The sequence below is a fragment of the Portunus trituberculatus genome, chromosome 31, assembly GCF_017591435.1.
Source record: "Portunus trituberculatus isolate SZX2019 chromosome 31, ASM1759143v1, whole genome shotgun sequence".
Lineage (NCBI taxonomy): Eukaryota > Metazoa > Arthropoda > Malacostraca > Decapoda > Portunidae > Portunus > Portunus trituberculatus.
This window is the reverse complement of record NC_059285.1, coordinates 19,636,363-19,651,362: the sequence shown is the minus strand read 5'-3', so window position 1 is coordinate 19,651,362 and position 15,000 is coordinate 19,636,363. Positions and strand designations below refer to the sequence as shown.

The 15,000-nt window shown below is 40.2% G+C and overlaps 1 protein-coding gene across 2 annotated transcripts in view; it reads left to right on the top strand.

Annotated features, from left to right (window-relative positions):
• Positions 1-3,196: 3,196 nt before the first annotated feature.
• The window catches only part of LOC123511226 (gametogenetin-binding protein 2-like), a 21,602-nt gene continuing 9,798 nt past the window's right edge, over positions 3,197-15,000 (top strand). Inside the window, exons 1-5 of one of the 2 annotated variants that reach the window (XM_045266923.1) lie at positions 3,197-3,624; positions 9,206-9,417; positions 9,817-9,960; positions 10,553-10,790; positions 12,336-12,529. In XM_045266923.1, the coding sequence (XP_045122858.1) occupies positions 3,535-3,624; positions 9,206-9,417; positions 9,817-9,960; positions 10,553-10,790; positions 12,336-12,529 (878 nt within the window). In that variant the 5' untranslated portion in view covers positions 3,197-3,534. The remainder of the gene's footprint in view (positions 3,625-9,205; positions 9,418-9,816; positions 9,961-10,552; positions 10,791-12,335; positions 12,530-15,000) is intronic. The other variant, XM_045266922.1, reaches the window with a different exon arrangement.

Below are 15,000 nucleotides of genomic sequence, written 5' to 3'. Positions count from 1 at the left end.
AGAGTGGCAGCTATCTCATCGAACGCCGATTTGCATACTAATGGGAGGAAGCTGGACAGCGCTTCCCATATACTCTTCTAGTAGACCTGCAGGCGCTACAGGCCATAACATAAAAAGAAAAAAGAATAATACACTTTTTTGGTGTAGCATTCACTTTTAAGATCCCAGATGTGCTCTTTTTCCCTCACTAATTCCAAAATCTTCTCTACATCGACACCACATTTTCAAATCTTTTTCCGTTACGTCACAACATAAGCAAAGTTGCAAATTGACTGAACAAGACCAACATGTCGGTCTTGTTTTACGATCAAGGTTGCAGGCACCGATATTCAGTCGGAAATTCTACCGACTTGCAATTTCAGTTGAAAATTGACACTTGTGAACTAGCCTTAACACATAGTGAGTACCCGTGTGTCTTACCTACCACATGACAAAGATTTGTTTTCTGGGACTAGTTATAAACACCCCACATCCAAGCATTGAGCCTCTACCTACCTGACTTGCGCCACCTGATCTATCTCTGTCAATTCCCATTACCAGTGCATTCTCCCTCATCGCCCCCCTCCCCCCCCGTCACCACTACTGTCAGCTCTTTTCTTCCTCTGCCCTCCCTTTGAGCAATCCCTCCTCCATCTGCCCAGTTGCTTCTATTTCCTTCCCACCACCACACCTGCCACGCACCACCACCTCCTCCTCCTCCTCTCCACCCTTCTCCTCTACCACCGAATGCCGTTTAACTCGGGTATTTATACTATTATCTCATCAAATTCCCCTCTCTTCCATCCAACACTTCCATATATCTTTCACTTCCCTTACTTGTGACTCGATCCTCTTCCTCGTCCTTCTCCACCAACTAACTAAAAGAATGAGTAAACAAGTATAATGACTGAGTATGCTGTCAATTTTCTGTTTTGTACAACCAAATATTGATGGGTAGCTTAACTGATATTGGATATTGTTGTAGCTTTTACTTCAACACGATCAATGAAAACAGAAGAAGAAGAAGAAGAAGAAGAAGAAGAAGAAGAAGAAGAAGAAGAAGAAGAAGAAGAAGAAGAAGAAGAAGAAGAAGAAGAAGAAGATGATGATGATGATGATGATGATGATGAAGATGAAGAAGAAGAAAAAGGAGGAGGAGGAGGAAGAGGAAGAGGAGGAGGAGGAGCAGGAGGAGCAGGAGCAGGAGGAGGAGGAGGAGCGGGAGAAGCAGGAGCAGGAGGAGGAATAGAAGGAGGAGGATATGGTGTCAATAATGTAGGGAGGAGATGCGGACAATTGCGAGGAACAGAAAGGGAGCAAAAAAGAGTGGAGGTTCTAATGGCAACTGTACTCGTATTATCAAATCTCTCTCTCTCTCTCTCTCTCTCTCTCTCTCTCTCTCTCTCTCCGACAATACGTGTAACACAAATAAAGTTTAATCAATATAATTATAACTGGATTGATTTATATATGCAGAAGGAAACATAGAAAAACCACAAGTCACTGAAACACTATATGGAAGAATGTATTCCATCTCAGATATATAACAGAAGATTACCGAATCAAGCATTGCGTGAACTATCTTAATTCGAGGATGAGTTTCTGACTACAGTCCTTTCCTTGCGTGAGTTCCCATGAACCAGCTATTCTTAAAACCCTCTTTTCTTCTGTAAGAAATGTTTTTAGATATGTCTAAGTTGCTTTCCCTATTAACAATATAGGATAATTATCAACCTATTACTGAAGCAATAAAAACACTCTTGAAACCGTAGCATCTTCCAGCAGAGCCTGCAAAAGGAAGGTAATCAGATATGAATGGCCCTCAATTCTGACTTAGATCCACCTTTAAACTCTGTTCTCTCTCTCTCTCTCTCTCTCTCTCTCTCTCTCTCTCTCTCTCTCTCCAATACTATTTTCAAATGCCACAGTTAGGTAGGTAGAGATTAGCTGCCGGATTCTCATATTTTCTTCCTCTTTATTACAAAAAAATTTATTGTGTCACTATACTGTACAAACACCCTTAAAAATTCGTGCTACTTCAACTAAAGCTTTAGGAAAGTATTTGAGATGATGTACACTGTGTGCAGAGGTGAAAGACAATTAAGGAAGGGATGAAGGAGAATAAGGTGCGGCGCGGGCGTGATGGCGATGAGCTGTATGTGTGGCGGAGCTCAGGCGATCATTGGCAGCTGTGAAAATGGGGTTGAAGCACTGCAGGGGAAGCGCAATGAGAAGCGGAGCGCTTGAAGGTGAGTTCAGCTTCATCATAATTCCCCGTATACTTACCCCCATCCGCCCCATCCTACCCATCATCCTCCGCGGCTCCTCCCTTTTCTCTTGCCATACAGCAAAACTCTTTGTTTTCTCACCAAAACTATTTTCAAAGGCCACAGAGATGGTTTGCTGGAGTTTCAAGAGTGTTTCTTCTGTTACTAGTACATTTCGTTAATCTGCCACTAGAATCATAAAATAAACTCAAAACTTTCGTGTAAAATCAATTAAAGCGAACCTTTTGAATATAGCGGTGGTACTGTACGTGCGGCATACATATGTTTTTAAGTATGGTCCAAAGATTCTCTATTCTACGTTCTTTGGTATGATTCCAATAGCCCTGTGAGGAAATTTATAATTGGCGCTCCCTAGCCTAGCGAACATTGCTCGGTGCTTTAAACATTTGGGTTTGAATGCTTATCAGAGGAGTGCACGTCCCTGATTAGATTACCTTAGCTAATTTCTTGAAATGACCCTGTATGCCACATTTCGTTTGGATTCATAGCATTTGTTATGTGTATTCATGATATTCTTACTGTAACGTGTTATTTTAAAGACACATTAAAAGTTTATTACAAGTAATCAAATATCCAGTAGTAAATTAATCGTAATTTACACACATAAAAACAACAAATCAACGAACTCATCACTGTTCATAAACTTCATTTTGCCGACAAAACTTACACAAACATCACTTTTAGCGAGAAATCAGGAAAGCTTTGAATGAAGGACAATAAAGTACAGCTCTACAAGACAAAAGCCAGCGTTAACGTCAGTGGCGTGTGTAATTAAAGATGATATTAAAGTTGCAATGTGTTAATCTGTAAATAATACATTTCGATCCTGGCATGGCGCGCACCACATTGCTGAGGCGCAGGCGTGGACCGGCCTCTGCACGCCTCCCAGCTCACCAAGCTCAACACAACACACAAAAACATACATTTACCTCGCAAAAACTCAACATAACCCTAGAAAAGTAGAGATAAATTAAAAGCACATCAGATTTGTGTAAAATAAGAGGGAGTGCACGTTTTATTAATAGTTTTTGGAGATAATATATTTAGTTCCCGAAGCCGCAGCCAGACAGGACGGAATCGGACGCGGCAGTTGCCATACCGAAACCAATGTGAGGCAGAAAACCGCCGACTTTTTCCTCAATTTTTGTGATTATTCTTCCTTCCCTGATGTGAGGGTCGGGTGGCGGGTGCAGGAGGTCCACACTCTTACCTCGGGAGGGCGGCAAGCGCGTCATCCAGGTCCAGGGAGACGTGAAATAAGGTCAAAATGGCGAAGTTGGTCGGTGTTTACGATGAGGAGGAAGAGATTTTATTGGGGAGGAGACAGCTGCCCCTCAACGTCTATGACAACAGAGTTGTGAGTCTCATTCCTACTCGGCCGCCTCAGTCATCAGCCTCCTGTCCCTCCTCCTCTGCTTGCTACAGTGACTCGACACTTGACAGATTCTCAACTTCATTTTTTTTTTTTTCTAATGCATGTGTATCAGCCTGGTTCATTTTGGGACTGCTGGTCATTATTCATGTGGGAGTGGTTAAGGTCACAGTTCTTCTTTGTGACCTTTCCTCTCCCCTTAATGGTCATGAGTGTTGCTGTTCCTTCGTGTGTGTGTGTGTGTGTGTGTGTGAAGGGCTGCAGAGCAAGCAACCAGTAAAGATAACTTCACATGTAACAATTTTCAGTAATACCAGTACATTAATTATTCTGGCATATTTAACTAATACATGTCAGTACAGGGCCAGGTCATCACAAGTGTATTATATGAGAAAACCGCATTACTCAGTGCATATTGTTGCTGTTATCCCAATAAGGCCTCATTTTAAGAGAAGGGAAAGGAAGTGTCTGATTCTTCTCTTCTGTTGCCTTCTATTTCATTAGGAAACTTACTCACCTGGCTGGCTTCCTGGTTAGTGTGGCTTGTCAAGCAGGTAGAGGAAATGGCCTGCGGAATACTGGGATAGCTGATCTGTAGGTGTGCCAGTCCTTTGGAAAATAATGTTAGTTAATTTGTTAACGGTTTGGCAAAATGAAGGACAGTTGAATATATACCCTGTGGCAAACTGTCAGAAACAAAAGTGTGTTAATAAGTGGATAAATCAAGGTTATCAGATTGTTCAATTTAAATATTTTGTTGGATGTGCACGTTTTTTTTTTTTTTTTTTTTTTTTTTTTTTATGATGGCTTATAGTGCATGTAGGTATACTTGAAGAGTATATATGGGAAGCGCTGTTCAGCTTCTACCCATTAGTGGTGCAGGCAATTTTATTTATAGTGGTACTCATATTTTGCCCAATATCACCACCCAAGCGCATATTTGGTGTAACCACTTAGAATCTGGTTATCATGGTCATATGTAGATAACTTTAAACCACTCAACAAATGGCAAAGTTTCTAGATGGTGTGTGATGGGATTCGAACTTATATGTGGATTTCTGCCCGATCCCACTCACCACCTTATCCACTACGCCACTGCTCAGAGAGCTGTGTAATTCTTAGGGGCATCCCTTCTTATAGCAGTTCTAGTCTGTTGTCTGGATTTTTATTGTCTTGACACAGGGTGCAGTCACATTATTCAGGAAGACTTTTATTTTTTGATGACTGAAGGTGCCATATCTATAAGAATTAATTTGATAAAATGTCAGTATACCAGCCCTTGCCAACACCATGTCTCATATGAAGATACAGATTTATATGTTGTGTCTTGGAAATTAATTAGGTCTGTAGTTTCGTGCAATACATGCTGCATCTTTATTGATTTCTTCCTCCTTGCTTCAGTCTGGGAATGTGATGGAAAAGAGTGTGTCTGATATCAAACAGGACTGCAGTTTTATATGGTACAGGTTTCATCTCTCATTAGCCATTTTTCCTTGCTTAATTTGAGTTTGGGGACCTGATAAGAAAGTACTTTTAGGGTAAATACATACTAGTAAATACATACTAGTTAATATTAACCAAAGGAATTTCTCTTCCCCACAAATTTTTCTCCATTATTTGGCCATGTGGGAGTGGCACAACTGGCACTTGAGGATGGGGTGAAAAAGCAAATATTACCTGGTACTAATTAAGGAACTTCACCACCAAGATTCCCCATAGCCATGCTGATGACTGCTATACAGCAGCCTCTTGGCCATGTAAGAGTGGGAAAGTGTGGCTTCATGTCAAGGGTGAAGCAAATATTAGTTAATATCTGGCAGGCGATTTGTCTCCATGTGAATATTTTGTAAATATGCAGAAACTCTAGTGATGTGTTTCCACATCCCTCCTAACTCCCACAGACTAAACACTACTGGACGGAACACTAAACCAAAGTATCTTCACCTGCTTGGTATTACAAGGTCTATGCCAACTACTGGATGTCAGTCTCTTGGCCTTTGAAAATAAACCTAACTAAATGATGTAACTCCTGGCACATCTTGCAAGGTTTTGCTACCCCATGCCACATCAGAGTCACACTAACTGTTGTACATCAGTCTCTTGCTGTGCTGGTCACACAAACATTCAGTTTGGCTACATAAATAGTGAATACATTTGATGTGCAGGTTGTTGTTATTAGTGATGTGGAATATTCATTAAGAGGGAATTGTATATACTATTTTCCTCACAGACTCCACTATCTTCATTGTATGTGAGGATTAATAATGTCTAGTTTATTTTTCTTTTGTCACTTTTTATGCCCAGTGTGTGTGTGTGTGTGTGTATGTATGTATGTATGTTATTCACCATGGTTGTCTGCTGGTCACCCAGCCAGTCTTTCCTCTACGGAAATAGCTCAGAGCTCGTAGTGACCGATCATCAGGTAGGACTGAGACCACACCACGCTCACACACCGGGAAAGTGAGACCACAACCCCTCGAGTTACATCCCATACCTATTTTTTGCTAGGTGAACGGGCTACACATTAAGAGGCTTGCCCATTTGCCTCGCCGCTTTTCAGGACTCGAACCTGGACCCTCTCAATTGTGAGTCGAGCGTGCTAACCATTACACTACGCATTGTGTGTGTGTGTGTGTGTGTGTGTGTATTTACCTATTTGTGTATTACAGGGCCCGAGCTAAGCTCTCTGTGTCCTGTCTCCTTGTCCATTCCTGTCATATCTCTCTTTCATCTGATTGACACACACCGCGTCAATGACATGACTGCTCAGTTTATTCCACTTATCAATGCTACGATGCGGGAAACTGTATTTTCTCGTCATTTAGACAGATGTCCTTTATTAGCTTTTTTCCATGTCCTCGGAGATGATTACTTGTGGTCACCTTTATCAACTCTCTATCCAGTATGTCAATCTTGTTCACCAATTTATACATAGTTATGTCTCCTCTTGTTCTTCTCTCTTCTAATGTGGTCAGCCCCAGCTTCCTCAGTCTTTCCTCATAGTCTAACTCCTGAGTCCTGGTACCATCCTTGTTGCCAGCCTCTGTACCCTTTCTACCTTCTTCACATTTTTCTTCATATGCGGTGACCAGACACAAGCTGCATATTCTAACTGGGGTCTTATTAAGGTACATAATATCTTCTTCATCATTCCTTCATCTAGGTAGTGGAATGCAAGGCCAATATTTTGAAGCATGTTGTATGTTTTCCAAAAAATCTTGTTAATGTGTTTCTCCGGTGACAAAGTGTTTTGCACGGTTACTCCTAAGTCTTTCTCCTCATTGGTCTCTTTAATTTTCTCATCACCCAGCCTGTAATCCCAGTTTGGTCTGTATCTACTTCTTCCCATTTTCATAACATGGGTCTTGTCTATATTAAATTCCATCTGCCACTCTTTACTCCACTCATATATTTTATCAAGATCTTCCTGTAACTTGTTACAATCTTCCACATTCTTTACTCTCCTCATAATTTTAGTATCGTCCGCAAACATGTTCATATAACTGTCAATTCCTACTGGCATATCATTAACATAAATCAAAAACATGATGGGACCCAGCACTGACCCTTGTGGAACTCCACTGGTTACCTTCTTCCACTCGGACTTCCTTCCTCTCACCACTGTTCTCATTTCTCTTCCCATTAAGTAATTTTCCATCCATTTTGCTAGTTTATCATTTACTCCTCCAATCTTTAGTTTCCACATCAGTCTATTGTGTGGTACTTTATCAAAGGCCTTTCTCAAGTCGAGGTAGATAGCATCCACCCATCCCTCTCTATGTTGTAGTATGTCAGTCACTCTTGAATAAAAACATAATAAATTGGATACACACGATCTTCCTTTTCTGAAACCAAACTGCCTTTCACTCAGAATGTTTTCACTTTCTAGATACTCACTCCACTTAGCTTTAATGTGTGTGTGTGTGTGTGTGTTTCCATGGTGGACAGAGGGGTTCAGCTTCCTTTCAAATATTAGTGGAGTCTGGATGAAAAAGAGAGATTAGGGAGAGATCAAGTACTAGGGGAGCCTGACCAAGGGAGTGAAGATAAGATTATGAGATGGAGCAGCGTGAATGTGGATACAAGATATGTGGATTGAGAGACTGTGTTATTGCTTTCCCTCTCTCATTATTTCCAGATGTTCACTTGTGAATGTAGATAGTTTATTATTGGTCAGCAGAGTAGAGACTTCTATCTTACTGTCTTCTGCTTCTTTTGTCATTGTAAATGTGGATTATTAGTTTTTCTTTTTTCCATAATGAGATGCCACAAGGAATCTCACCAATATCCATCTTACTGTGTGTTGTGGTACTTCTGTCACACTCATCATTTCAAAATCAAGGCATACATAAATCTTCTCTGGGTCTTTTCTTCCTTTTACCTGGTGAGGGTAGGTTATTCCAGTATCCCATTTATATCTTAATCTGTCTTCTGTTTCATCTGTCACACTCATAATCTTTCATTTATTATCTTTCTTCAAAAATATCAGTTTATCTTTCCCTAGGTCTTCTTCTCTTCCCCTTTGGTGGTTGGTCTTATCACTCAATTTTTAGTATCCTCTTCCTTGCAAGCTCTCCATCTTTCCCTGCACATTGCCTGACTGGCTCAGTCTTGCTTCATAACAGACATGGGTTATTCATTGTTTCAGTATAACAGTTATGTTGTTATCTGTATGTCATAAGTATTGGGATATTTTTTGCCTTTTATGCTTTTCTCATTTATTATAAAGAGGCATGCATTTCATTTATCTTTGACAGACTTGAAAAGGAAACAAAATACTGCAAAAGATCATAAGTAATATAGCAGTACACAATATACCTAGGTATTACAAGAGACTGTTATGATACATGTTACAATCTAAGTGACTGTCACATGTAGTCAGCCAAATGTTTTTTTTCCCATCTTCCTTTATTTTCTTCTATTCTCACAAGAGGCGTAACTAAAATCTATTTATCGTATATAGATCCCTTCTTGTCATTACATTCTCTCAAACTTTCATCTCCTTACTCTGGTAGACAGCAAAAATAAAAGGAAAACGTGGCTACAATACAGCTCATTAGATTAACATTTGGCAAGCATATGTGTGGAGAGTCACTGTTCGTTGCCTCACTTCTAGTTTAGGAGATGTCATGTACTGAATTCTCTCTTCTGTATGTTAAAATTGTACTCAAGGGAGGAGGAGAGAACAGGAGAGCAGAGTTGTGTTCCTGATCTCAGTTTCCCTATCGTTTACCCCTCCTTTACACTTATTGCCTCTTCTTTTTATTCTTTTCAGTATCTCACTCTCTTGTTAACCTGCACCTCTGCTACTACTTATTTATACCATTCTCTAATTCATTCCATCTAGCTATCTGCATAACTAAACTTATTTGTTCATCCTTCCTGTTCTCATATAATTCTCTCTCTCTCTCTCTCTCTCTCTCTCTCTCTCTCTCTCTCTCTCTCTCTCTCTCTCTCTCTCTCTCTCTCTCTCTCTCTCTCTCTCTCTCTCCTCAGCATCATGCCATGTGTTGCTCCATCACATCTTTGCCTTGTACCCAGCTAACTGCCCTGCCCCTCCCTGCAGATGACGATGCAGCTTGGGGAGACGTGTGAGCGCTGTGAGGTGTCTGGGGGAGGCTCAGCAGCGGCAGCAGGGCGGCGGCGCTGGGATGAGAACTTCACAAGGCAGTACACAACACTCAGCAAGGAGGAGGTGGTGGCTGCCCTCACCGTCCCATCCAAGCTGCTCTTCACACGCCTTGCCCAGACTGTTGCGTGTGTGGGCTGCCGGCGGAGGTGTGTGTTCTCCGCAAAGTGTGATGTGTTGGAAATGAGTTGTGTTGATGCTGTGTTTTTTTTTTTTCCTTCCATGTCTAGCTTATTTTTTCAAGTTTTTGTGTTTCTTGCTGGGATCATTTATGTGTTTGGTTTATTTCATTTTTTTCTTCTGTGCTTTTGTTTTCATGTGCATTTGTGTTAGTATGACTGGTTTAACCTGCTTTTGTATCAAACTGTCAGTTTACTCCTATATTTCAATCTATTCTTACTAACCCTTCTGTGTTTCCACACTAGTTGCTTAATATCAGATTATTATACTTTTTTCTAAATTTCAACCTAACATCCACTACCAAGCCTTTAGCATTTCTGAAATATCAACTGTTTCCTGCTCTTCCTTATGCCTGTCACCTTCTGCAGTGTTGAGCGTCTGTTCAACCAGCTGCGAGTGTCAGGCCACCCTGCGCTGGAGCCCCTGGTGGTGACCAGCTCTGGTGCCCTCACTGTGCAGAGGAAGTATGCCATCCAGACCCGCACATTAGGCTCACTTTTCAGTGACCACAGGTATGGCAATGGAGGACTGGTAAATGTGGCCTGTAATGAGATGTGCACAGGACCCTCAAGGGTGTTACCTGTTTTCTGCTTGGGTTTTTTCTTGGGATGTATTGATATTGGAGTATTGGTGTTGATTTAGTTTTGCGGCCAGTGTTACTTATTGTTTGGTGATTATTTTTTCATTTATATCTTGATAAAGCATCATTATTATTAGCAGTGTCACTAAAAGTGTTTATTTAATTTCATTTTTCTTATTTTTAATATGTTACCTTCCAAAGATGAGCAATTATTGCCAGTGTTTGTAAAAATGTATTCAGAGAGCATTAGTTGCAAGGTGTGGTATGGGATTGGAGACAGAGGTAAGGGCACTTTATTTAACCACTGTCATTAAAATGGCCTTAGGTTGTGGTGAACAGTCGTGAGGTGTGGTGTGGGCTGTCAGAATATTTTCAGGCTTTTTGAGGGATTTTTGCATTATGGATAATAATATTCATATATTACTTGTTTTATTATTGTAATTTTGCTTGGCATGTCAATATTTTGTAGTTACAAACACATTCAGCAATCCTTTACTACTTTCTCCCCTGCCTGCCTCCCTCAGCCTGTCCCTGAATGCAATGCTGGACAACATTCCCAAGCTGAAGAAGTCGGGTCGCTGTGTACTGCACTCCATGGAAGGGGTGCGGTGCCGGCCAGGGGGCCGATCGTGGCGGGAGGTGTGGGATGTCATGGACACCACCTGTCGCGAGACCGTCACCTTGGTGTGCCCTGACCAGCTGCTGGCCACACTTGACAACTACCTCCGCAAGCATCGGTTCTGCCAGGAGTGCAAGAACAAGGTGTGTGTGTATTACCTAGTTGTATTTACCTAGTTGTAGTTTTACAGGGCCTGGCCTTCACGCTCATGTGGCCCCGTCTCTATATCTATGCTTATCCAATTTTTCTTTAAAACTATGCACACTCTTTGCTGACACCACTTCCTCACTCAAATTGTTCCAAGTCTCAACACATCTTTGCGGGAAACTATATTTTTTAATATCTCTCAGACATCTTCCCCTCCTCAGTTTCTTACTATGCGATCTTGTGCTTCAAATGTCATATTCTTCTCTCAGGATCAGTTTCTCATTATCCACTTGATCCATTCCGTTGATCAATTTATAAACTTGTATCAGATCCCCTCTCTCCCTTCTCTGTTCCAGGGTTGGTAGATCCATAGCCTTTAGTCTCTTCTCATATGTCTTCCCTTCAAATTCTGGAACCGTTCTTGTAGCCATTTTTTGTAGTCTCTCCAACTTTATGTGTTTCTTTTTATGGGAGGTCCACACAACTCCTGCATATTCCAATCTGGGTCTTATTATAGTACTTATCAATTTCTTCATCATTTTTTTGTCCATGTAGTGAAATGCTAATCCAATATTCCTTAGCAAATTATATGTTTCTCTGAAAATTCTATCAATATGGCTTACCGGTTGATTGTTTTCTTCCATCGTCACTCTAAAGTCCTTTTCCTTTTTTACTTTCTCCAGTTCTACTCTATCTCCAATCTTATAGATTCTCACTGGTCGTCTTTCACTCTTTCCCATTTCCATGACATGGCTTTTGTCCACATTGAATTCCATCTCCCACTTTTTACTCCATTTCCAGATCTTATTTAGGTCTTCCTGCAGTATTTCACAATCCTCTTTTTGCTTTATAACTCCGCACAGTTTTGCATCGTCCACAAACAGATTTATGTAGCTGTTCACTCCCTCTGGCATGTCGTTTATATATATGAGAAAAAGTATTGCCGCTAATACTGACCCCTGTGGTACTCCGCTTTCTACTGCTCTCCACTTGGACTTCTTATCTTTAACTACTGTCCTTATTTCTCTCCCCCCTCAAATAATTTTCCATCCATCTCAATGTGCTTCCTTTTAAGCCACCCTCCTCCTCTAACTTCCACAGTAATCTTGCATGTGGCACTTTATCAGACACCTTTTTTAAATCCAAATAAATACAGTCAACCCATCCCTCTCTCTCTTGTACTCTATCATTTATTCTAGAGTAGTGTGCATGTATGTTTATGTGTGTACAGTGATGCATTTTACTCTATCTTTTTCAATTAATTGTTTCTTCCTTTTAGTGAAGTCTTAACAAATGAAAAATGTACTAGTATTAACTGTACCATTATATGCTTGAAGTACTGGTGAGTAGTGCAGACTAAAGACTGTTTAGGTTCTTGAGAATGTCTACTTGCATTATATTATTGACTTTCCTGTGCCCTTTTTAATTCTGTATTTTGTGTTTTGTAAGTATTGTGTATTTTCGCACTGCTAAATTTGTCATCTAAGTGTTCTTGTGAATACAGACCACCCAAGACTTTACTAATCTGCACCCTATCTCAGGTCCACCGGGCTTTTGACATCCTGGTGGGTCAGGACAGTGGTGGTGTGGAGGCGGCCAGCAAAGAGAAGGGCTTTGTGGCTGCCCTGTATGCTGGCATCCGGCGCTGTGAAGCCAAGGGGCACATCCACATCCCTGCTGACACAGATTACGTTACCCACCTCATCACCCGTGCTGAGCCGGAGCTGCAGGGGAGGTGTGTAAATGCCATTGTGTTTAAGGGTTTCCCTCATCAACACTCATTTATATATATACGTATAAATGTACAGGCAACCCCTGCTTAACGAAGGGGTTACGTTCCTAAAAAACACTTCGTTACTTCGTTTAACCGATCATAATTTATATATATATATATATATATATATATATATATATATATATATATATATATATATATATGTTTATATATATATATATATATATATATATATATATATATATATATATATATATATATATATATATATATATATATATATATACAGTAAGGTCTCGGATTACGTCAGAGTTACGTTCCTGAAACATGACGTAAGTCGATTTTGTACGTAACTCGAGTTTCCGTACATTTCAAAGCATATTATGGAGTTTTCAACCAATCATTGTTTATGGTCATTCAGGCAAGTTACAGGTTATATTGTTATATTATTTACAAGTATGTAGGAACATGAAACACAAGCTTGTTTTTATTGTTGATTAGGGGTGGACGCCTGAGGCCGCCAGAAGGGTGGGCAGGTCGAATGTTGTGACGCCCAGGGTGGACAGCTGGGAGCGTAGTGCAGTGCGGTGGGAGTAGAAGCGTGGGCAGCGGGGCAGGAAATGCAATAGGGATCAGCAGACAGGCGCAGACGGTGCAAGTCAGCTGTGAGTGTCGTGTGGCCCAGGCGAAGGCTCCGGAGTTGTTATTGTTGTGATGGGTGTGCGAGCCCTCAAGGTCGTCAACCTCCCCGTTGTCATGGTAATGGGCTTCCCATTTTCTTCTTCCCTCCCTCACACACAGCTGCTGCCTCCCTTCTCATGTCTTTTAATTATGTCCTCTTTTTCTTGTAGCGTAATGGTTTTCCTTTTCTTAGCATCACTGCTGTCACTAAGAAGTTTTCTCTTTGGTGCCATTGAGCAAGATACTAAGAACTTGAGTCAGTAAACGCAGAAGTAGGATAACACTCTTGCCAGGGGCGACGGTGTGGTGGAACTGAGGCAAGGTGTTATTGTATTCAAGCGTGAGGTGGGCGGTGTGGCGGGCAACCACCAACAATAACAATAAATCCCGCACTTTACGATTTATAAATTTTCAATTTTTTTTAGTCTTAAATTGCCTTATAGTGGACTGACGTAACTACGAGTTTGACGTAACTCAAGACCGACATAACCCGGGACTTTACTGTATGTATATATATATATATATATATATATATATATATATATATATATATATATATATATATATATATATATATATATATATATATATATATATATATATATATATATATATATATATATATATATATATATATATATATATATATATACATACATACATACATATATATACATACATATATATATACAGTGGTGGTACTTCAATAGACGAATTTAATTCATTCCGTGACGATTGTTGTATATCAAAAAAATTGTATGTCAAATCAATTTTTCCCATAGAAATTAATGGAAATTGAATTAATTAATTTTTGTGATATGAATTTTATCCCTCCCACCCCAAAAAAATATTAAAATGCTTTAAATACCAACCAAATATAGATTTAATATAAGATAAATACAATGTTTATTGTTTGCATGATATAAATTAACTATATTGCCCAAAACAACAACTTAACCCGCAAAACTCAGGACACATCGATAGACGTTCATCACACAAGACTCGGGGCACGTCGATAGATGTTTAGGCTTTATATGGCTATATTTTGACTATTTTCTTCACGTTTTCTTTGCTTGTGAGCTGGCAACACTCATCATGAGTAAACATATGGTCTACATCACTGTGTCACTGACGATGGATAATGGGAGCGACAGTGATTTCACAGTGTCTGATTCTGCCACCTCTCCTGCACGCCTTACTTCAATACCTCGGGTCTGTCGCCATGTTATGGGGAGACAACTTTTCAATGAGAGTGGTATCAGAACAGGCGACAGAAGAGAGAGAGGGAGAGGATACAAGGGGCCCGTTTTCTAACATTAGCCAAGGCTGCTGAACACGATCGGTTTTGGTAACCATGACATCTAGAGACTTCTGGTTTTTTGCATTGCAAAGAGGAAGAGTTGCTTGTGGGCAGTACACCTTTTGTACTCACTGGTTTATTGAATTTGTAAGTGTAATCAGTATGTGAGTACAGGCTATTTTGTGTGTTTCTCGCCAAACTTTTACTTTTGGGACTCATGAGTTCACAAAACTTAAGAAAAGATACACACTGCTAAGGAGCACAGACACATACATGCACAAAGGATAAACAACAATACACATCACGGGCTGAATGTTCAGGTGGACGCGGGTTGCTGAGTGATCACTGCGCCACCTACTGGTGGCTATTTGTATCTTAGAAATATCTTCATATTTCAATGCGTAAATTATATGAAATTTTTTTGTCGCTTATAAAAAAAATCATATTTTTGGAGCGATCGTATCTCGAGGTATTACTGTATATATATATA